Source organism: Balearica regulorum, chromosome Z, assembly GCF_011004875.1.
Source record: "Balearica regulorum gibbericeps isolate bBalReg1 chromosome Z, bBalReg1.pri, whole genome shotgun sequence".
Lineage (NCBI taxonomy): Eukaryota > Metazoa > Chordata > Aves > Gruiformes > Gruidae > Balearica > Balearica regulorum.
Window position 1 is genome coordinate 64,941,885 of NC_046220.1, and position 25,488 is coordinate 64,967,372.

The 25,488-nt window shown below is 38.9% G+C and overlaps 1 protein-coding gene across 3 annotated transcripts in view; it reads right to left on the reverse strand.

The window, feature by feature from the left end:
• The window catches only part of ZSWIM6 (zinc finger SWIM-type containing 6), a 115,766-nt gene that overhangs the window by 37,069 nt on the left and 53,209 nt on the right, over positions 1–25,488 (reverse strand). For 2 of the 3 annotated variants that reach the window (XM_075739398.1, XM_075739397.1), the window contains exons 2-4: positions 15,276–15,632; positions 6,141–6,289; positions 5,458–5,608 (exon numbers count right to left, since the gene is read on the reverse strand). In XM_075739398.1, the coding sequence (XP_075595513.1) occupies positions 5,458–5,608; positions 6,141–6,289; positions 15,276–15,632 (657 nt within the window). The remainder of the gene's footprint in view (positions 1–5,457; positions 5,609–6,140; positions 6,290–15,275; positions 15,633–25,488) is intronic. The other variant, XM_075739399.1, reaches the window with a different exon arrangement.

Below are 25,488 nucleotides of genomic sequence, written 5' to 3' on the forward strand. Positions count from 1 at the left end.
TATTTCACTACATGACATCCCCTTGTAAAATGGTATTTTACTTTTAAATTTTAACACAAAAATGTATCACCCTAATCCAGAGAGTGCCCAAAATATCAGCAAATAAGAACTCAGAATAGACCATGGGGCTGTTCCAACATTTAGAATGTGGCCCACTAATTGTCGTAAGACCAAGACTACTAGAACTACTAAGGCAAAGACAAGTTATTCAGCTCAGGAAATACCTTTATAACAACAACCTCTTTAATATGCATAACAAAGGATTCTAAGGATGTCACCCAGGAAAGCTTTATCCCATGAACAATCATGAGAGGTTCCTACGCTTAAAAACTTTAGATACCAACAAGTGGTTGAAATAGACAGGAGAAGCTTATACATTGAAATGCGGAGACTACTCCACTGGAAGAACACCTTTTAAATTCCTTTAAACACCATAAACTAAGAGGACCAACGGAAACCAGGATCAGCATGATGCAAACCCAGAATACACTCACCAATTTTATCCATTGCCCTGTCTTGCCAGAGGTCTTTGGACACACCCTCTTCCCCATGACATATCCATCATTTTTTTGTTCCACAGGAAACTAATCATTGACTTAAAAAACCCCAGCTCTCCTCCCCCTTGAACAGTTCTTAAATATCAAAATGGAGGAAATCTACTGGAAATGTTTGTTTTGAAACATGCAAATTACATGAAGTTTCTTCATCACAAAGGCAAGCATGAGGATGTAAAAAATGCTAGTTCACAAAAAAAATCTGATCCTGTAATCTACGTGTTGACAAGCTGTTGGGCTCCATCACTCCACCAAGCAGTAGATACTTGTCTTAGATTCTTCTACTTGACTGCTTTCATCAGATTAAGCATCTGGGATTTAATTTAACAGTTTCAGCTTTATTAAGCTGTCACAAGAGCAGCCGCACTTTGATAACAGTAGCTGCTCCAATTATGGCTTGGTTTAGGGTTGACAAGTATAATGATTCATTCGTGGCACATGAGAAGCAATAAAAGGTTGTTTTGCATTACAGCTTTAAAAATGTGGGCACTTTTTTCATTTAATTTGTCACTTAGCTTTTGCTAAGAGGACATTTAAATTGCAGTAAAAGGCAAATGGGGCTTTTAGTTTAAATGTAATCCCCATATTTAAATGATCTGTAATGGCGCAGTGTTCGAGTGGGAACACTATTGTTTCACAGTGGGCCCTGATGGTGACATGTGACATTTGTATTCAGGTCCTGTATTATCCATGTGGCTAAAGGGCTTCCAATTTCATTTCACAGCCAGAAGCCTGCAGAAAACACCAATTAACTTGCAGATCCCATTTGCCGACAAAACTCAGCCTCTTCTCGATGTCTGGCATCTGGCAGTGCTCAACATTTAATTCCAAAGCAGAGCCTCACAGCCATCACGATCCCTGGGCTGGGGCACAAAGTCAAATTCTCCCCCTTTTTTTAAGGGAAAGTTTCTGCTTCTGTAGAGAACAAGCAACTTGTACTTAATTTTTCATGGATGAATATCAACGCATTACTGCTGTAATAAGATTGCATGGTCCGTTTTTCCCCTCTAGATTACAAAGAAGGTTAACTGACCTTTTCTTCAAATCACAGATACCAGCTCAACAGGCATCAGCAGATATTTACTATGCATTTCGATATTCCCCCATTTTACCAATGCAATTTAATTAAAAAGGCAAACCAAGGGGCTTTAGATAATTAATTATTCTGATATACTGAAATTTCCAACTACAGCCACCAAGAGTTAAATACCTAAAAATTAGCATGTGAAATTTACCTAGTGAGATCATTTAAACAGCAACAACATGAAGAATTCCCACTCAGCTCTAAACTCTGGAAAGTATTCATGTATTACTGTGGCAAGTTGGAAGTGTTCACTGGTGCATCACTGAAGTGGCACTGCATTTCTTCTACTATGAGCAGTATATGAGCAACCCTTACAGCTTTGACCTGTAATCTTGATCTTTCCAATACCACACCTTTGGAGTTCCACAAGCAGCATTTAGCTCAACCCATTCTTTGATGTACAACAGGAATCTGCTAGCATAATTATTATATTCTTCCTCCTGATCTAAAGGCTTTAAAAAACAACTAGCTAGTTATGTGTAGTGCTTTTTTGTTAACTTGAGGCTTTTGAATCACAAATTGCTTATGGAATTAGGACTTTATATTAGAAAATTGACAGGTTCATACTTAGATATGAAGTATTTGTGGGGTTTGGGTGGGGTTTTTTTGTTGGTTTTTTGGTGTTCGTTTCAAACCCAATCTGACTTCTACTGAAGTCAACAATTTACCATAAACTCCAGCAGAAACTCTGATCAGAGCCCAGTGTGCCCTTCCAGTACCCTTGCCAATGCACAATGCCAGGCAGGAAGCATCAGTGAAGTTCTAATGAAAGGCTGAAGTGACCCAGTCAAGGAGCAAAGCTGAAGAAAAAACCTATGCCAAGATGGAACTGACAAAGTGGCCATATGCCTAGCAGTTGGCAGACAGAATACCAGGGCAAGCAAGCCTTTATTAAGCAGAGTATATATTTACATATTTTAATGTCCTGAAATTCTCTATAACTAGAATGTGAAATTGCTATCTACCTGTGAAATAAATGAGATCATAGATAAAACTTTTTTTTTTTAAAAGACAAATATGTACCACTCCCAAATTACCCTGAAAGGTAATACAAAAAGTTAAGTATGCAAAGGCCTGTCTCCCTGTACTGGTATTTTAGCTCTCTGACATCCTAGAAGATGACAAGACAGGAAGGCAACATTATTTTAGAATATAACATCACTGCCTTAAACCCAATGTCTGCATTATCTCTGCCACTACTGGCACAGATCATATGTTGCCAGGGGCATCCTACTCTTCCTTCTGCAGCTTGCTGTTCTAACTCTGGTCTCCCTTAAAATCTCCTTCAGCTTTTGCACACTTTTTTTTTTTTGAGATGCACATTTTACCTGGAAAAATGGATGTATTTAATTTGAGTGACAGTCAAGGTAAAATCCGAGGGAAAACATGGCAGCAGCTTGTAACTTCCACACAAGGTAAGTCAAGCTGGAGAGATTCATCCAATTAACAGCAATTTTGAGGGAACTTGCTAAGCACCAGTGGAAGGAATCCTACTGGTGTGGGGAAGAAATGGACAGTTTAGCAACATGAACACAAGCAGGAGGCGGAAGAACCAAATTAACTTCTCCCATTAGCCTACTGCACACATGAAGTGATTGAAATGCAGTTGCAATTGAAACCATGGTACACGATCAACATATCTTGATACTGTTAGAGCTGGCAGAACAGTTCAGAACTGAAACAACAGGGTCTGCCTCAGACTGCAAATACAGCAGCTGAGGTAGTGAGGTTGCACTGCAGCTTTTTGGGAGTGGCACCTATTCTGATTAAACAGAGGTAAACTAATCAATTCAATTTATCTAAAATATTGCTTATTCAATGCTGCAGGCAGAGAGATTCCACCTCTTCCACCTTCAGACAGGTGCTGTCAAGAAAATGACATTAATATGAAACTGATGAAACAAGAAGAGGAGCCGCTAAGAAAATTTAACAAAACCTTTTATGTTTATTGGCAGCATGTGGTAAGACTGCTACAGGTAACAGATGGAGAACACATTTCTGCCTCTCCCACCACCTACCAGCTCAACCCACATGAGCAATGAAGCATGAGACCCTCCAGTTTTCAGTACGGTGGGATACAATTTTGCTGCGTGCCTGTTCAGCTAAGCACATGCCCTGCTTGGAAAGAACTGTTATTCCCCAACAAGCCAAGGCATCATAAAAATGACACACTAAAAGGGTTGTTACACTTGAAGACAAGTAGTTATATCTACACCCTCTCTGACAGAGCTTTGCCTGCTCTGATATTAAGGCATTCCACCACAGAAGTCTATGACCTCAGCTAGTTAGCTAGTGCTTTATTAGCCTAATGCTTCATTTAGAGTGAACATAATTTATGCTAGACAGGTTACATCTAGTCGAAGCCCCACCATTCAACATGCAATCAATCATGGTCATCTTTAACCATTAACAGTGAAAACCAGAAGTTTTGCTTTTGACATAACAGTGGAAAAAAGTTTTGCTTTTGATGTTTCCTTTCTAAATGAAGTATGTTATTCTTGCCTGGATTTAATTTCATTTAGCTTGATTTTGGATCTTTAAAATGTATCAAGAGCATTATGGTCTTTGGCTGTCTTCTCCACAGTATTTATATAATGTTTACATAATGTCCCATAGGGCATCATCTGTAAGCTGTTTTTTTTGTTCATTACTTAATATTTATGTCTATGTTCCATGCCACCTAAGTCAGGCATAACAGTATTGACCAGAACACATCTCAAAACAGACTCCGGTAAGTCTAGAATTGACATGTCTTTCCAGATGGACTGAGAGCACAGGTAACTACTCCAAATTTTGTGAACCACAAGATGATTCCATTTAGGCTGTGTATCTTCAGCTTGCTTTAAGAAAGCCTCCAAGACGGCATCCCAAACCATACTACAGCTAAGATATACACATTAATCCCTTCACTCATACACTGAGTTATCTTTTAAAGAAACAAATTAGATTTACCACTGTATTTTAAATAATTCAGGTTGTCTTTTGTCACTTTTATCCTCTACGCACTTACACACCAACTGGTTAGTAGTTTGTTCCACTACCTTAAACCCATGAAAGCAATGCTTGTGGTTACTTAATATTCTTTCCACTCACCTACCCACTTTTAAAATATTGATGACATTTACGTTCAAGTTGTTTTGAATTTCCCCTCCTGACCACAAATTCCTACAGACTGAGAACTTCTGAAGCAGTAGTTCAAAATAGTATTAGCAAGTTTCTGGAATACTTTAGGTCCTCAGACCTTACTAGTTCCTTTCCCATTTCAGCCTGTGTTTCACTCTCCATTGTACAACTAAGTCATGTATCTGGTCACAACTGACCTTTCCCGTAAAGCTGTGTTAATTGTTTTAGCCCTCTGTTATTTGATCTCCTTTCCTGTTCAGTAATGGACTTCTACTTTCCTTTGCTGCTATCTTCTCATACTCTTAACGAATCTTCTCTTTTTGCCTTCTATTTCTCTAGTTGTGAATCAATTTCTTCCTTAACATTTCCAGTTCAGCACTAGTGCCTTATATACTTACCCTCAGTTGTGTGGCTACATTTTCACTTTTTGCTTTATTCTTTAGATCCTTAGGTACTTACAATCTGTTGCAATTGTACTTGTTTCATACCATGCTTCCTCTCCTCCAATTGCAACTGTCTCACACTGTAGATCAGAAATTCAATTTCACCCAACCTTAACTGAAGAAGCAGAAACTGCAGAAAACTCTAACCTGCCTTACCTAGTACCATAATAAAGTTTCTCTCCACCCCAAATATGTAATTGTGTCTTCACTATACATATGAACACCTAAATGACTTTTAAGTCTGTGCATTTACCCAGTTCATCCCAGAGCTGCCTATACTTGTCAGTCATTGCAGTTCCTTGTTGTCTCCAAAGCGACAGACGAGGGTCAGCCATGAACTGTTCAGTTATCAACGTCAACATGCGAGCTCCATTTGAATCTCTCATCTTTAGCATCTCGCGCACCTAGAAAATGAGTCTTTTAATACAAACTTGAAAAAACCAAAGAAATCACAGTATAGACAATATGCTGCAGTGTTAAGTATTCCACTTCTGTTAAATAAAAAATAAGAAATGTAATTATATATGTCACATGAAATTTTTAAGTAGGAAAAATAGTCTGCCTTCTCAATTTTAACAACTTCTGGTTTCAGTATCCCATTGCAATTCTTCGAAGACATTTCTTCCACAAGTAATCCACAGGTGTATTAAGTAAACTGCTGCAAGACTAATTTCTACAGGTTTCTCCAACACCTTGCGGGTGGGAAGGAAGAGAACAGCAAAGCTGCAGATGGTTGAAATGTTACTTCATATCCTTAAACTGATCTCAAGACATATCAGATTGTGGTCCACTGCTGTACAACTCATCAAGTTGCCATCATGTTCCCAAGGCTTTGTCTTGTTTTAGAACAGGACTTTGAGTAAGACCCAAACAAGTACAGACTGGCTTGGGGAACAGGGGAGAGAAAGAAGGGAAGGTTTAGAGTACTCAACACACCTTTGCAAAAAGCAAATTGAGTTGCTTCCCTGATCCATGGTATCCGCCCTGGGAGAGGAAGAGTTTAACCTGTTCTTGGACCTGTTCCTCATCCAAATGCCAGCAGTTTTCATCATCTATGCTAGCACCCGCTGTTGGGTCAGGAGCACCTGCAAACAGTAAGAAAAGATATCATTATTATGTTCTATATAAAGAAAGAGAGGTTCGTGGGTCCAGGGGATAGGACTACTGCAGAGGTTTTGGGATTTGTGTTTTGTCCTGGTTTGGGTCTTGGCTTTAATCTAAACATTCTTTAGAATAGACTTAAATTTCTCCTCAGTAGTCTTAATCACTTAGAAATTACAGCCTATGAAAAGGTATTTAAATAAATAATATTTTATAACAAAACATTAAAATCAAGTGACGTCTTTTCCTCCCATCTTGGCAGCTATACTGAATGCTTTTATAAGAAAAAATTAGACTATCCATAGTATTTCTACAACTGTGATGTTAAAACCACTCTCCCCCAAACACCTGTGTAATTCCTGTACCTTCAGCAATCTTGCTCAGGTTTAAGTGACTGCTAGTGAGCGCTGCTATTGATGAACATGAGGAAAATCATCACCTCGGTGCCTCTGAGCTGTGATGGCTCTGCAAAGCTAAACAAAAAGTAAAAAAAATCCCCAAACAAATCCAAAGTCTTAAAGCACTAAAGGCATTTCCATCATAAACAAGAGTTACAGCTGTATAGACTGTGGTGCTTCCAAAGGAGCATTTTTACATAGGCAATATCATCAGAGAGTCAGAGCAACTCTACCTGAATTAGCCTAGTGTGAACTGAAGTGACTAGATTTACATCAGGCAGTGCTCTGGCCGCAGACTGCTCTAACTCAAATTTTACAGATGAGATCAGTGATTTTCTACCAGTGGCCTCTTCTAAAAGTTGACAAAATTAAAACAAGTTCTTGCACCATCAGAAAAAAATATAGATTGCTAGAAGGCTGCACCTCCACTGGATAGTTTTCAAGAGGTATTCAAACTGAAAAAGCTGAAAAGCACTTATCTAGACTGTCAGGGAAACAACTCAAGGTAGTGCATCACCATATCAGATGTAAGGTATTTTAAGCATGCCCAAGACTCAAGTTAACTCGACATTTTGATTTTGGGCTTGTCACAACTGTATAATCTCTATCACTGGTAGATATTGAGAAGATGTTAGAAATTTAATCACTTTACACAATATATCACTTTAAAATCCGAGTCCATGTTACCTCTGTAGCAAAAAAAAAAAAAAAAGGATACTCGCAGGGAAGGAAAGTTACTTAGTCAGATTTGGAAAAACTTGCTTTTTCAAAGAAGTCCTGAGAACTTGAAAAGCAAAGATAGTCAGTACTCTTCAAATGTATAGGAACTAAACATTGATTCAAGCCTTCATTTCACAATTGCAGCCCTGCCATGTAGGTGAAGCTTTCAAGTGGTCACAGGGAATGCTGGAATCTTTATTCAATGAAAATCAACTGGAAGATTTAAAGGGTCAGAGGGATGTCTTGTCTACTAGTTGCTGAGTGTAAAAAAAAACCCACCAAAAAACCCACAACCTTCCAGCTCAGCAACTTCCTAAACTGCCTCTAAATTCAGAGCCTACAGCTGGGAACAGTGCACTGCTGTATGCATGTGCATATATATATACACACACAAACACATATTTAGGTCAATAAGAAATTGTGTCTTTTGAAGATGTGATTGAACTCTCCTGCCTTCCACAGGAACCATAACTGTCTCAGAAGACAGGAATCAAGCCCAAGACAGTAGAAAAACCAAGGAATGAAAAGCCTCCTCTTCTGTTAGTGCTTCCATCTTTAGTATGTTAGTTTTAAGGGGCTTTCAATTCAGTCAGCTACATGAAACACATACTGCTATGTGTCTAAGCTATGCTAAGTCTTCAGTTGCAAAGAATGAGACAAAAAGGGAAATCAAGACCAAGCAGTGCAGCTGTTGCACAGACCCAAGTTTGCAGTATCACCGTGCAAATAGTTCAAATATTTCATTGCTCTAAAACACAGAAGCGACCTGTGAAAATGAACTATATAAAAGCACCAATATACAAAATATGCTTAGATTTATCCCTCACTTAAATGAATATATGGATATATCCATATATATAAGGTAAATGGAGATTTATCTTTAAATAATCTTGGTAAGGCTACTTTTAAATTGAATTAAAAATAGCACGAGATTCCTCAAGCAAAGCTTCCCTATTTAGGGAAAAAAAAAACCAAAATTCCTTCCACAACTGTTTACATTTTATCAAAAGCTCATTGGCCAGTTTGTGCTAGAAGGTTAAATTTCAACACAGCTACCACATTCTTTAACAACAGGGTTCCTTTACAGGAACAAGGGCACCCGCTGCCCCAGGCCAGCAGTACTGCCCCCACCAAGGCCTCTTCTCCCAGCACAATCCCAAATATACCTTTCCCAACGGCTCAATGTTGCTATACTTATGCTAGCATTATTTTCATGCCAGTAGGCTAGAAGACTGTAAAAGCTGAGGACACCAAGCTGAGGGTCTGACCTCTACGATGCTGTTCAGCACAGTACTACAGATATGTCTGACTTGAAACGATTTTTCCTTACAAGACCTTATATACACTAGACCCAGTATGATCAAAATTTTTAATCAGGATGCATAAAGAAATTTCAGCATACATGTAACCAGCACCAGCTACAGTTGTAATTCACTGATCTTTGAACACCATTGGAAGTCTTCAGCAATAGCTATGGACTAACAAGGCACAGAGACAGCATGTCCGAAACCTCAGCTTCCCCTGCCCATCTCGCTCTTGTTTTGGGGTCAACACATGACCATCCCTTGAGTGCCTGGTTGAGACACACTACGTTCACTTACAGTCAGGCGAACACTGATCAATCTAGCCTGTTTCCTCTCCCACTCAAACACAGATGACTCTTGGGCAACGGACAGCATTTCTACACTGCCACTGTTCTTCTGAAGACATGGGACCAGGCAAGTAGACAAGAAAATCTGAACAAGCAACAGAAGGGAGCAGCCATAGGAGCTGCGAGATGAAGCCCTAGCAATAGCTGGCAGGAAGGCTCAGGCTCAACACTGGCAGAGCTGAAGGTTCAACCCAAAGGCGGTGGCTTTGCTTTGGGGTGTGGCATGGCCCTGAACAGGCACCATGAGGCTGCAGGAGATGGACAGGTTGGCTGCAGAGAGGAACGTGGGCAGCTCAATTTAACCTCTGCAGTGCAGTTTGGTACCAAGACCAAATCCCATTGCCTGCTTGTGAACTGGGAATAAGTATTACTTACATGCTTTAGAGGGGTGTCATGAGGATAAATTAGTTCACATTTGAACTATGAAAGTGAAAAGCACTGTATAATTATACTAAATATTAAAACCTGTAATTAAACTGTGTCAGTTTATAGACACTAACGTATTCATCTCCCTCCTTCCAACCTCTGGCTTTTTTAACTTCTGTCGTGACTGGTCTTTGAAAGAGCTTTTACATCATGTACTTACAGTTAAATACAATAAATAAAGTATTTATACTCAGTATATAGATACAGCCACACATACTTACTCATGCTCTTTTACTAAAATTACTAAATTGCAATCTTAGTAATCAAAGCAGAAGTATTGTGCATAACTCTAACACTCAACACCCAAATAAATTTGAAAACAAGGTAACAGCCTTTTATATTTATGGTCATAACAGGTTACATGTTAAACAATCAACTCTCAAGTTCTAAGCAGAAGCATTTAAAAAAAATAAACACTTTGATCATTTACATAGCAATTTTAAGAGCAACTGATTTCAAAATGAGCAACCACATTCAAGAACTGCTCCTGTATAAGGAGAACTTAACCTTGAAAAGTAGGCACAAAGCAAGGACCATTGACTAAAATAACCTAAGAATTGACTTTATTGTAAACTACTCAGGTGCAGATCAATAATGAAATTTGGTTAAAACAACAGAAAGTAGTCTCTAAGGCAAACTGCTTCCCTGATTCTAATTTCTGAAGCACCACAAAAGTTGTTTTAATCTTTAAATGAAACTATGCTGAATTACTCATAGCCATACTTTTTGAACTTCATTTTCTAAAAGTCTTACTAATTTAAGTATACAAATGAACCATAGATCAGTTAAATTTTATTAACTGTCATTCCACAGTGGCATTAAGGAGAAGATATGGAAAAATGCTTACAAATAAAAAGCATAACTTACTGAGCATTATGCATACATTGAATGGTCCCAGCTAGAAACCAATACTGCTGTACACTGATTCACAACAGAATAGTAATTGATTTTATAAACTTAGTGTGCTCAGAATTATTCTAAGCAATAATTATATAAAACTAAAGATCATAAAATTAATGATTCAAAAATATTATTATGCCTTTGATTCCCAAAATTATTCAAAATTTATACAAAGTCACTTCATCTTGTACTTAATTTCAGAACTCTTGGGTGGAATATAACCCATGTTCAGCAGCACACCGCATCAAAAAAACCAGCAACTGCTGTGAAGCAGCCAGTCCTAACAACAGAAAATATGAAGTCAGGACAGGCTAAGTTGCTGAGGAAAGTTAATAAAACGCCAAGTTTTCAACTTCCAAAAGATTATTATTCCATCTGCACATACAGGAAAATGCATAAATGTACCTGCTGACAGTATCTTAACCTCTCCTGCTAAAATCCAGGTCTCAAACTTTATATAGCAATAACTTTGAGAGTCGTGTGTGGCAGATAAAAATAAATGAAAATAACACATGCTAATCTGTACTAATAAGCAAGTTCTTTTATCTTCCATGTCTCAAAAAAATCTATTTGTTTTCTGTATAACAAGTTTTAATGTTTACTGTGTCTGAAAAAACCTTTCCTAAAAATACGAACTTCATACATTTTTTCATGTTATTTTGCAGCTATCAATCTTTCATTTTATTTTACATTGTACTAGTAATTTAATTCTACTTGAGTTTCTGAAGTTTCTCTAGTTTTTGCTAGTCGTCTTGTTACTTCCTTCCCAAATCTTGTTCACTAATTCTCACACGAAGCACTGGAGCACTTCACTTTCATCCTTCTTGAAAGGAAACTCACCTGCCACTTCCTACATTCTTCTTTTGCAACTAGTCTCTCAATCAATTTTGCCAGTTTAAGCAGGGCCATATGAAAGATTCCATCTTTTTTTTAATAATGTATCATCTTTAACATTGAGCAGTCCCTCTTCTAATAGACCAGCAACACATTGTATTCTGTTGTTCACCCTATCCTACCCTACAATTTCCCACTAAAATCCCCATTATTTCAGTTAAATACACTAAATTCATATCAACACATATTCATCTCTACCTCTGAATTGCCCTTTGGAACTTACAATATACAGGGAACAGCACTAGATATACTGAAATTATCTTTTAAAGCAATTTTTTGGATAGATGTTTCCTTCTTGAATGCCTCCACCAGCACTCCTAATATACACTACGGATTAATGTTTGCAGAGGATCTGCCTGGACAAATACGAAAACAACGACCCAAGTACCTCTGCTTCTGAGAAGACAAGTGTACTTAACCACTCTCTCCCAGATCATCCCTCTTAAATTTGAGTTCATCTGCACATGGTTTTGTACTGGCAAGTGACCCGTATTGTGAGTCGGAGAATGGGAGAAAGTCTGGAGAAATCCATGTATTTCTTCTAAAAGCCGAGATGGCAATAGCAGCACTAAACACTAAGGAAAAACAGTACAGCTTAAAAATTTAAAAATGAAATTAGTTTGCTAGGCTGTCCTTATACCAATAAAAAGCAGACTCTTTTTCACTATGCACATAATAACAAAACAACACTAATATGAGATTAATATGCAAACATACCTTCCCTCCTCCCCCTCATCTTACAGTTAATTTCTATTTCCACTCAAGTTCTCAGGAACATAGTTTGACCTTCCAACCAATTTATTTAAGTGAAAGTTTCACACTTAATAAGACAGATCCAAGATGACAAACCTGGCTGCTAATCAATCATCCTGACTGCTGTCCTAGGTTTACGCACCTGCTGGTTTCCTCTGCTACAGCGGTACAGAAATTAACAGGGAGGAAAAAGCCTCAGCTAAGCAGGATTCAAATCTACATCCAGCTTTGAGACCCCTTATTTTTTCCCCCCACAGTGAGGCTGTCATGAAACAAGAAAGGATATTGCATCATTTGTATCCACCAAGGAACTCAAAGGAATTTGTCACTTCAAAACCTATCAGTGTAAGTCACTTCACTAGTTCTCCTGGTAACCTCCTTCACAAGGAAGGTGGCCAGAGCCAGTCATCGAATGCTGCATAAGACAGAATTCTGAGGAAATGAACAATTGTCCAATCCACCCTTTGTGAAAGCAAAGTATTGCAGAGTTGTTCCATCTCCTCAGCCAGCTCATAAGCAAGTCAGTAAGACCGCTGTGGTCAGAGCTCTTCAAAGCCTCAGATCATTCTTATGTACAAATAAACAGTATTCAAGAGCTGATTTCTTTTGCCTATTGTTGTAAATATATGAAAACTGGAACCAGTATAAGCCATGACAGAAAAAAGTTTTATATAAAACAACCCTGAAATTAACACACCTCTAGGTACATTGAAAATAATTTCCCCATCCAGCTCCAGATTCAGGACTTCCCTTTCATCAAGGCTGTTTCTGGTGTTTCTGCGCAAGGTCTCCTCTAACTTTTATAAGCAAGTTTCTATAAGTTTTTTTCCCCTCTTACTTACCTGTGCCTTCAAGCAGTGTTCAATATAATTCCTCTTCAAACATTAGTTTAGTGAGGTTAAACTGTTCAAAGCAAGACAGGTCTACAAGACAGATTTGTATTACAAACTGAACATCTGCAGCACAGGAGATATGACAGAGTGAGTGGTAATCTTAAGTTCACCAGTTGATGCTATTAGAACCAGAGGTAGATTTCTTTTGGTTAACTATTATTTTTAATTTAAGGAATTTGATTAAAGATCAAAATAATAGAATTACAGTATGAATCCCAGAAGAATGCTTACTTGTTACATAGAGGAACTTACTTTTTCCTTAAAAGAATCCTGTAATATTTTTTAAAAAAAACACTGTAAATACATTTAAAAAAAAAAAGTCAGACCATGTTTTTATGGGAGTCTGAGAGGAAAAGCAGGAGACTATAGACCCTCTTTTGCAACCCAGCTTTCTTTGGTAATAGTTTATTTTCTTATGCTGCCTGGATTTTCCACTTCATTTTTTGTGTTTTAAGAAATATCACCAGTCAATTAAGACATACTGCAATCTCATGTACTAGGAAAACAGTGAGATCTGTAAAAATAATTTTAAACTATTTTTAAGCTACCATACTCAAGTTCATTGTGAAATTTCATAATTGATCATCAACTTAGTTTTTTGTTTCCTATCCTTTTTGCTATTTAGGTTGTGATATAAACATCAAATATCTCTCTAAAAATACTTTAAATACTAATAAGTAATGACATATTTTGACAATAAGAAGAGAGCTTACAAAGACTAACATGTCTTTTGTTATTATAACTACAGACTTAATGTTGACCAAGTTTAAGCACTCTCTGCAACAGCTTGTTGTTTCTATTACATTAGCCATAGTATAGCTAATACAGCCATATATAACCATTATCTGTCCTTCCTTTCCCACCCCTGCCTTCCCCTTTTCTAATCACCCTTGAATGTTTGAATCTTCTGTGCCACTCATACTCACCATAATTCTTCCTTCCTCTTAATTCCTTACGTTCAGGCTATTACCAACTCTCATGTGATACATGCCTTCAGCTTACAACATCTGAGCATCTTTCTCTGTTGCTTAATGTCCTGTATCTGCTTCAGCTTCCCTTTCCACCATCACCAGGCAGGTCTGCCAATCACCTTCTCATTACGTTCCGTAACAACTAGAGCAACTGCCTTGCCTCTGGCCACATTCCCATAGCCCCCAAAGCCAAAAAAAACCCCAACAAAAGAACACTGCTCCTGAAATTCACCTTTTTGAAGTACCACCTGCCTGGGCCTGCCAGGGTCACTAGACGCTAAGGAGAGGGGCTAGGCTGAAGACAAGTCCTGTTATTGGAAAGACTCTCTTCTTTCATTCTTGTATCTAACAATCAACTGTTTTTCCTTCTCTAATATTAAGCGGCTTGCCTGTGTTTGTGCTGCAAATTCTTTGAAACAGTGGTCATCCCTCTTAAATATCTAGCACACAAGAACTGTTCCTGTCCATGAACAAACAAACAAAAGATATTTTTAGATATTTAGATAACTTATTCTTCCTCTCTAAGCTGCTCTTACACATACAGCTCTGGTCACCTTAAAGGACATTTCTATCAGATGACCTCACAGAATACAGGACTTCAATAAACTAACTGGGTCACCTCAAACCCACAACTACCTGCTTTCAGTTCAGCAACATCTGTAGAAAAGCCACCTCAGAACCCTCAAGTCACACCCAGCACCCTTTAGCAAAGGTAAGATGTTTAGTACAAGAAACAGAGCCATTAAAACCATGTGCAGCAGAAAGATCAGGAAAGATCAAGACCTTTGCTGATGCTGTAGGATGCCGCACCACTAACAGGAAAAACACATTGAAACACAGGTTTTATATTTCCCCAACTTCATATAGAAGTCAAATCCCAAAGGATAATAAAAGTATATTTAATGAATGAAAAAAACAGTAACACCTTCTCACTTTTATGCTTTGCCATTAAAAAACAAAATTATACAATCAAAATGTCAGAACAGTAGTTCAAAAAAGAACAAAATAACAAAAAAGATGCCATTGTTAAGTTAGTAAGATAGTTCCTTTAAGCAACAAACACCACTACTCATTTTTTCATAGCTGGAAAATACAAGCATGAAGCAGAATGGGCCACATATTAACACTGTTGGAGACATCAAGCTCATTGCTTATGAATTCTTTCTTTTCTCTTTTCCAAAAAAATACTGCTTTCTAAACATCTGAAAGTGAAGGTTCAGTAACAGAATCCTCTTTTGTAAAGACCATAGAATCAGAGTAATTCGGGTTGGAAGGACCTCAGCAGGGCACACTCCTGTATGCCACAAAAAATCTCAAAATCAAAGAGGGAATGAAGCAAAAGGAAGAACTAGTATCAAACTCACCATGGACTTGATTGATTTCTGAATTCTGAGAAAGAATTTCATCTGCTAGTTTTTGAGCAGTTGGCAAAACTTCCGTGTGGTGTACTGTGATCAAATACTGTACAAATTTCTGTAGTTGGTCTCTGTTCATTTGAAAGAGTGTCTCTGAAATGGGAAGATGCAGTTTGACCTGATCTGGCTTGCGGATCCGGTATAAAGAGAGTGCCACAACGTGAGCACAGTAAAATATGTCCTTGTTTCCACAGCTACAGGTCACTGAGGTAATCTTGCAACGATCAAAGCTGATAGCTACATTGCAAACAGTTTCTGGCTCCGATTGCATTGCAGGCTCTGTCACTGTGCCGCTCAAGTGGAAACCTGTGCAGGGGGGAAAAAAGAAAACTTACGGTATTTCACTTAATAATATATCTCATTATCAATAACATCTCATTTACAAAGTAATAGTCATCATCTATTTCTGAGAATTTATATATCTTTAAAAAATTGCTTTAATTACAATTGCTTTAATTTCTTTCGTACATACCCTTTTCATCTCCAATAAAATCAAAAGGGGGGTAAAAAGCTAGTTTACAAGCCCTCTTTGCCATTCCATCACAACATTCATAGAAGTTTGATAGCAAGAAAAATATTTATTTGGTAAATGACAGCTGCAGAAGCAGAGCTGCATCCAATTAAAGACCAATGCAAAACGTCCAGTATCTCAGCGAGTTGGCAGCAATTTTCCAAAGCCCCCACCAGGGAGCCTGCAGCACCTACCAGCAAATTTAACCATTCTCTCAATAAGTAAGAGGGAAGTAGTGCACTCTAGTGGCACGAACCCAGGTCGGAGTCTCAACTCTGCCACAGACTAACTTAACCTCTCTGCTTTCACTTCTTCCACCACTGAGCTCATGTTAAATCTCACCTTCACCCAAGCAATCTAGTAAGATGGCTGTTTGCGTAGCCCTTTGGAGACAGAAACTACTGCAGTTGCCAATACAGCAAATATAAGAGTTATAAAGATGCCACCAGTCACAACACCCTGTTGAACCAAGGTTTCACACTCTAAAGATCAGACCTAAACTCACCTCTGTTTGCCCAACATGAAGGCCCAGGTTTGGTCCTCAATACTTTATCACTGAATAGCAGATATTTGGGAATTTCTTCTGGTTTCTACATAAGCATGACATTGATTTTGGCTCAAGCAGCAAGTCAGAGGCATAGATACAGGCAACTAAATTTCATGTGCCATACCAGTACTAAACTTGAACAAACAGAGCATATAAAATCTGGGATGGACAGTACAAGTAAGGTGTTATACATTAACTATTTATAATGGAATTAATATAAAACCACACTCCTTCAAAGTCCAAAACTGATTTAGTATTCTTGAAATACCAGAAAGGTATATTATAGGAAGCAGTATCATATGAAAATTAGGTGGAAAAAAAATATATACATAACTCTAGTCCAAAATGTTGTATCTCCAGTTGTTTTAAAAAAATCTCAAGTTACAGGAAGCAAAAGAGGAAAACCTCTCATTTTTTTCAATTTTGTTTACACTGTACATTTCAGAGCAGGTTGTGCAGTCAGCATCACTGTTTTGATTACATTCAACCGCAGTACACCGATACTCTACCCTGAAGAAGGTCATATGCACATACTAACCTGGACTTTGCAAGAGGATGTTTACCAGTTGAAGTGGCTAAGCATCAAGGCTGAAGAGGCAGAGAGAGTAAGGGGGGGTGGACAAACAAGCCCACGCACAGGCGGTATTCTTGCTCTCATCTCAACACTTGCAGAGAGAGGGGGAGCGGAACTGCCCCTCGCATCATGAGCTCCTCACTCTGCCCTTCCCTCTGCTTTTTAAGGAGTCATGGCGCACCTTCTCTCAAAAAGAGAGGCTTTGTTAAACTTAGCCAGCTCTATTTCAGGTTAATTCCCAGCAAGTGAAAGTTGGGTTGCTGGTCCCAAAGAAACTGCAGGGGAGATTTTTCTTTTTAACATCACTTTCTCACGAAGCATACATAAAACTCTCTCATCTATGAGCTGAGGAAAAGCCCAACTTGGAACACTGAAGGAGTCTGGTCCCCTCAGTAAGTACGTGAGCTCCTATTAATTCCAATAGAAAAAGGCCCAATGAAGATTTTCTATTAAACCAACTTTTATTTTTAAAAAAGCCCAACAAGCTATTCCACCAATATTATCACTTTTAATCTGTCAGTATATAATTCAAGCATTCAAAGAGTTAAACTCTTCCTGGAAAGATGAATGTCTCCAGAAATATTTAGAGTTAATAGCAGGCCTTCCTTTAAATTCCTACTCTGTTCAGACACAAACACAGCTCATGGCCACCCCTCCCTCTCCACTGACAGTTTTTGAGAATTCACCTTACAAGTAGCAACATTATAAGCACAGATCCTGGTCTAAACAATGACAGCACTAATACAGTCAAGTTACCTAACCTACCCTTCTTAAGTTACTGAGAGTTCAAACAAAAACATCAGCTGGCCTTGCAGGCTAATATGTAGAAGCTCTGTATTAACTATGTCTCAGTAATGTACTATGCCTGGTAATTATGAAAAAACTATTTTCCCCCCTCATTTTCTGTGTTTTAAATAATGAAATTGTTGTTAGTAAATATGACCTTTAAAAAGGTTTCAACACACCAGAGAAAACAACTCAGGAAATTTCAGCTCAGTACCTCTGGTAAGGGCTGTTATAATTTAACCTACCAGACATCAAATGCCACCTTTTCCACTGCCCCCAGCGCTGCACAGTACTCAGCAGGGAGGGCTGTTCCCCTTCCGCGGACATAGCCTTAATCTTCAACCTAACCATCCAATAGTCTCCAAATAAAGTACGAAAAGTTAGTAGGCAAAAAATTGATGCACTGTGGCAGAAAGCTTTCACCAGCACAAATTTATTGCCTGCCAAGAAGAGAGACATTAACATGCTCCTAGAAGGTGGCAAAAGGAATCACCTATGCAGGGACTCCAAGATAATGATATTTCACTAACAGATCCAAAGGAGCAGAAAAAGTCTCTTCGAATTAAAAGCTGCAAGCCCTCACTCCAAATAGGTGTTTCCCATGAAAGGGAAAATTTCTCTTTCACTCAAAGCTACAAACTGTTGCTGGAAATACTTATCCATCCCCAAAAACTCAAGAACACTAATGTTTCACTTCAAAAAGCTTGTTCATTATAATCTAAAGACAACAAAAGAGTTGCAGGTAGAAAAGCATGTATTCACTACAGAAGCTATTTATAGAGCCAGGCATGTTTCACCTATTCCCTTCAGCTGCTGTAGTTTGAAATGTTTCACTGTTTTCAAACCAGCACATGACCAGTCACTCAAGTTCTGCTGACATTTTCAATGCACAGAGGCCTTACATTCCACAAAAGCACCTTCAGAAAAGCAGTCAGAGCATTAAGATAGTATATCAAATGAAGCTCTTTTATAAAGTGATTTTGCTTCTGCTAACACTCACCTCAAACACACTGCAAAAATTATTTAACAGCCAAAAAATGGGGTTTTCAGCTGCTGTACTTTTGGAAAGGGACTGTGCCAAAGTGCCATCAGTAGGAAAATATTAAGAAATCAGTGAATTTTACAAAGCTATTTTTGCCAAAAATCTATTTGACAGCACTTGAGCCATTAACTAAAAAACATTCTGGGACTGTATAGCTGCCTGATAAATGAAAATTCACATTACTACAATGTAGTATTTTCCAGCACAAGTATGTATGCTTGTCATAAGAAATAAATGCTTCAGCATAAAACAAAAGAAACTTCAAACTGTAAGGCACTAAAGAGGAGAAATGACAGTGGCATCCATGAGCAGCAGCAGCAGATTTGCTTTTAGTTGTTCAAAAACGAGTTTTGAAATAGTGAGTTCCACTAATCCAATGGGATACACAGCGAAGTTACTGCACTAAATAAGCATCATCAATGATGTCTCACAAGCTTAATTCATTTCACCTGTCACCTAGTGTTATAAAGCATCTTCCTCACTATACCTAAGTCCAAAGATGCACTTAAGGATACAGACCAAAATGAACAAAAACTATCAGAATAATAAGCCATGTAATATGCTGGAGGGGAGGGAGGGCCTGCAGTAATTATGCTGAGATGATATGGTGTTGTGGTTCAAGAAAATAAAGACTACAATACAACTTTCAAATTAACTATAAATAGTAATTCAATCTAAAATTTTAGACTGTTGGTTTCTTTTATCTCAGTAATTTAGAATTCAAAATTCTAAGATGTTCCTGTAGGTACAGGGAAAAAAATGAGAAAAAATCCTCTTATTCAAGGGGAGCCACAGACATTTGTGATTCAGTCAGCAATATGGCAAGCTACTATGGAGTGAACTTTATCTGAAAAAAAGAGTTCTTTCTCAATAAGCTTTTTAGCTGCCTATTCAAAGATATCAATAACATGACATCAAACCAAACACATTACCAGTTAAAAAATAACAGGCTGCTCTTATGAACATACAATAATAGTACTTTAACAAAATGTATTAAAAATGCAAACCTGCATTGCATATATTAAAAATATATATATATGTGCTGTCAAGAATTCTAGTGGTTAAAAAAATAAATCACTTCAAGTTCACACTTGCAATTGAAAGTTTTGATTGAAATGCAACTGTATCTCACCACTTGGTACTGTTTATCCTTTATAGAATATATAAAAGTGTCAGAACTGGATTACAGAAATACCCTAAAGCTTAAAACCAGTACTTCTTAATAGCTTTCTGCTGTGTAACTTTTGAGGACACCATGCATGCCTCATTCACAATACACACATTATCCTAAAATTAGGAAATATGCTACCAACTGTATTTGGAAAATGCCTATGTTCCTTAATATTGATCCACTGACCCGTTTCCCAAGTAGTTTACAAGAACCACATATATACCCCTAGTCAGGAAAATGCATGAGCTGGTTTACATTCACAGAAGACCAGCAGATGAGGTTACTTATAGAGGGGAAAAAAAGAAAGAGCTTGTTCTGGGAGCTGGGGAGTCTTCAACATGCAAGGCCTATGTGGGTAACCTCCCCCTACATAACTTTACATTGGTAATCAGAATCATAACCTCTGCCTTTAACAGTCATTTAAATTAACTTGCAGGCCTACTATCTAAGATTTATTCAGGCTACTGTATTACTTGGCAAACACATAATCACTGTGTAAACCGAAAAAAACACCTCTGCTCTGTCTTGCCTGCCAAACAACAACAAATGCTTACAGAAAGTAGTTTCCAACTATGCCCATTAGCTATTTTTTCATAACTTAGATCAGTGGTTGCATTTTTTTTTTCCCAAGACAAGCAAAAGTCTAAACCATATTTACATCATTCAAATTTTGTCTTTTAAGAAGTGGTTTTCCTTTAAGATGGCAAAGTAGTATCCTACATTCAATTCTGTCTGAACTTTGGAATACTCTAAAAACAGATCAATGACACACTTTGAAATTACTATGAAGTCAAAACTTTGCATGCCACCACTCAGCCTGAAGCTAATGTTAACAGCCTATTTATAAACCAGGGAAAACATTGATTTAAAATGGAAAATACTTACCTGTAATACCTTAAACATGCCCGTACAAAGGTAATGAGGAGTGGAAAAATATTTAACAAGAATACCACATAAGATGTTTACTGTATGTGATGAATGCACAGGGCAGAGAAGAGCTTATGTTTTGAGAGCCAGAATGACACCTAGAATAAAACTGGCATTACCACTACTCCCAAACACCAATAGAGGACCTGTCACAAACAACTGCCCAGATTCCACAACTCCCTTTCAAAAAGACAACAGTCAGGATTTGATATTTCAGGACTTTTGCAAGCAAGAAATAATGGAAATAGTATTGGATAACTCCACACACACAACACTGCACTGACAACTTGAAAGTTCATGACTGGTGGCACACATCCAAGAACATGTAGTAATAGCGACAGCATGATTTATTTGCCCCAACACCATGAATTCAACAGTTCCATTTTAAACAAAAAAAAAATCTTCCAAGACTTCCTTCAGCAGACCAAACCTTCAAGTCTGAGAACTGTTCAACAAATTACATTCATTAGACAAAGGCTCACTAACCCCTCAAGCCAAGCTTGACCACATCTCTGCTGCTCAAAGGCAGCCGCTTATCGTGCTCCAAGCGGGGGTCATAGATGACTGTGGATTGGATACATCCACCCAGACTATTCTTCCCTAAAGAGAAAGAAAGGCTGTTCAAACAGCAAATAACACAGCAAAATGCATTCCCCTGCCCAACAGCCACGTAAGATCTGGACTGTTTTAAGACAGATGCAGATTGTAGCAGATAATGCTGTCTGGAGATGGAGGCACTGAACAAAACACGCACCCCATGAGCATGGCCTCAAGGGTCCCCAAAGGTTTCACTGCCATCCCTGCCATTAAATAACTTGCAGACCACCCCATCAGAACCCCATACAAACTACAGAATGACATTCTCACCAGCACTGCTCACAGCCTCAGATCACTTCTCTGCCAAACCTTAAAGTCATCTGCTCTCCAACTAATTTAATACGTATACAATCAAACCCGTTTTAGGTGTTTGCAGCATTAGCTTTGTGGGCAAACCAAAAGCAGCAAAATCTTGGTGTAGGAGATAGGTTAAAAGGAATGTCTTCTGGACAGCAGTAACATAGAACTGCACCTCTAGCACAGAGATGCTTAAATTGTGATCTAGGATGCTGTGGCAAAGGATGCGTAGGGCTCACAGAAAAGAAGCAGAGCAGAAGCAGACAAGTCTCTTCAAATAAAGCCTTAACATAGTGCAGAGAATTCACTAGAACTGTGAATGCTGACTCCTCAAGAAGGCTAGCAATCCATGACTGCAGGCCACACTTTATCAAGTATAGAACTCAAGCCTTTTTGGTTTTGGTTTGAGGTATTTTTTGGTTGGTTGGTTTGGGGTTTTTTGTTTTGGGGGGGTGGGGGGCAGGTGCTGGGGTGTGTATGTGTGTGTGTGGGGGGTGTTTATTGTTTTGTTTTTAAAGGGCATCAGTTTAAAAAACAAACTTTGCTCCTCTACACTAATAGCTTAAGAGCTCCTCTCTCAATACAACATATTGTAAGAGCAGCAGTAAACAAAATAAAAGTCTCAATGTCAGCCTAGAAACCCTAAAGCTGATGAGTAGAAAAGTACAGTTTACCATGAGATATCAGCAGACAAGACATTTATTATGTATATGACAATTTTTATAATAATATACCACACAGAGATCATGTGACAGCTATTAAAAAATCAAGAATGCCAAAGCAATCATATTTTATGATTTATGACACATGGAATATAGTAAGCCTCAAACTTTTGAGGGAGACTTAATAGGCTGAGATGATAGAGACTGGCTGGATCCATCACACAGCACCTTGCTGCAGCAAAAGTGTGAAGTGGGAGCCAAAGCTACACTGATGCTGAAGAGAAACTGCCAGTAAATTCAAAACAAAGGGTAAGGGGAAAAAAAAAAAAAGGTAATTAATACTAAAGAAAGTTCCTACAAGTGGAGCTACTCCAAAGTAATTTAACATTTAACTAACCATGCTGCCCAGACTGTCCAGCTAATGTATGCTGAAGTGTTTATAAGTGAATTGTAACAGAATATAAATGTACGTATCAGGCTCAAGTTTACATTCAGCCATAACAAAGGCTGGAAATAACAAGTCAAGACATTACTAATCTACAGTTAAATTTTGGTAAACAAACCATCACTGTTGGTGAACTTCACAAGCCTTTTTTTTTTTTTTGCAGAAGGAACAGATTGAGTAATGTATTTTAGCTTTTACTGCTACTTAGTTTTCACATCTAATTTGCAGGTAGGAATTACACTTACTTACTACAAGTGTAAATATCACAAATGGGAAAGTGACTGCAAATGTGGAAGAGCAACAACAAAACCAAAAACAGATTCAGATTAAGCATCCTGCTTTCATTAAAACATCCTTAAAGCAATACAAGAAGAAATAGGCTGCTCTTACATTCACAGAGGTGTTTAGAGACCATCAGTTGTTTTAAGCAACTTAGAAGATGCCTTGCCTATATAACAGATATATATTGGGTTTGTGTGGCAAGGTTGGGGGGGGGCGGCTACAGGGGTGGCTTCTGCAAGAAGCTGCCAGAAGCTTCCCCTGTGTCTGACAGAGCCAATGCCAGCCGGCTCCAAGAAGGACCCACTGCTGGCCAAGGCTGAGCCCATCAGCCACATTGGTGGTGCCTCTGGGGTAACATAGCTAAGAAGGGGAAAAAACAACCTAGTGGGAGCTTTTCCAGCCAGAGAGAAGAGTGAGAAGATGTGAGAAACTTTGCAGACACCAAGGTCAGTGCAGAAGGAGGGGGAGGAGCAAAGATGCCCCTGGAGAAGACCATGGTGAGGCAGGCTGTACCCCTGCAGCCCGTGGAGGTCCATGGTGCAGCAGAGATTCTACCCACAGCCCATGGAGGACCCCACGCCGGAGCAGGTGGAGGCACCCAAAGGAGGCTGTGACCCCATGGGAAGCCCACGCTGGAGCAAGCTCCTGGCAGGACCTGTGGCCCCATGGAGAGAGGAGCCCATGCTGGAGCAGGTTTGCTGGCAGGACTTGTGACCCCATGGGGGACCCATGCTGGAGCAGTCTGTTCCTGAAGGGCTGCACCCCGTGGGAGAGACCCACGCTGGAGCAGTTGGTGAAGAACTGCAGCCCGTGGGAAGGACTCACGTTGGAGAAGCTGGTGGAGGACTGTCTCCTGTGGGAGGGACCCCAGGCTGGAGCAGGGGCAGAGTGTGAGGAGTCCTCCCCCTGAGGAGGAAGGAGCAGCAGAGACACCGTGTGATGAACTGACCACAACCCCCAGTGGTGCTGGGGGGGAGGAGGGAGAGAAATGGGGAGTGAAGTTGAGCCCGGGAAGAAGGGAGGGGTGGGGGGAGGTGGTTTAGGATTTGGTTTTATTTCTCATTGCTCTACTCTGATTTGATTGGTAATACATTAGATGAATTTTCTCTAAGTTCAGTCTGTTTTGCCCATGACAGTAACTGGTGAGTGATCTCTCCCTGCCCTTACCTCGACCCAGGAGCCTTTCGTTCTGTTTTCTCTCCCCTGCCCAGCTGAGGAGGGCAGTGACAGAGCAGCTTTGGGGGGCACCTGGCCTCCAGCCTGGGTCAACCCACCACACATGTCCACAGTTAAATGTTTACCATCAACCAAGAATCATCTGTCTTCATCAAAAAGAAGCAACAGATATTAAACCATCTGAGAAGAAAATCTCCAGAAAGACCTGCTCATTTTTAAGGGAGGAAGAACTCAGTCTAACCAAATTTTTTTGTTCCAAAATTTTCCTCCACCAGTCCACCCACATCTGTGCTCTTTTCACAGTCTATTGCTGCTACCCTGTGCCCTTTGCTTATGTCACACAGGCCATGTCAGCTTTGTTTTATTGCCTTAAGTTAGGGCTAATGGTCAACTTAATTTGTGTAGTGCCTCTGTAAGGCTCCAACACTGCTTGTCTTTTACAAATAAAACATGATTAGCAGCAGTTCTCTACATGGCTTTTCAAAGACCAACTAAATTCAACTAACACAGGCCACAAAACAGTACAGAGCTTCATCAGAAGATGTGTGAAAGCAAGAAGGAAAACACTTTGAAAATTACATCCTGCTTGACTCATAACACTGCTTTATCATCAGGAAAAACTGCTTTCTCATTCTCTTGATAAGGGCTTGATCAAACTCCCACTGTATTTTTTAATGGGAAGTGGATAAAATCCTAAAAAGGAAGGCAACAGCAATCACTGATATAAACTTGGAAAGAGATTTTTAAAAAGATTAGAAATGACTACATTCTTTTCAGGAAGTATCTGGATTTCTACAGCCATACTTAGAGTTTGGGAAAAGTCAGCAGAGGATGTCTGAAACACAGGCATCCTGCAGTAAAAGGTATTTAGGTCATTCCAACAACACAAAATGTTTAACTGATTGAGTAATTTAAGATTGCACTCAAACAGTTCAAGTTTAAGCCATGCAAGACTGCAAGCCAATATAACGCTGAAGCTAAACTGACTCTCCACCAGGAAGAGTTACACTTGGCCTAAAAGGGGAAACTGCCACTCCCATTGCCATTACTAGTTGTGGAATAAATAATTTTATTTTGTTTTAAAAGGGTAGGAAAAAAGACAAATGCTGCACTTGTGCCAAATAAAAATGGCATTAAAACTCCCA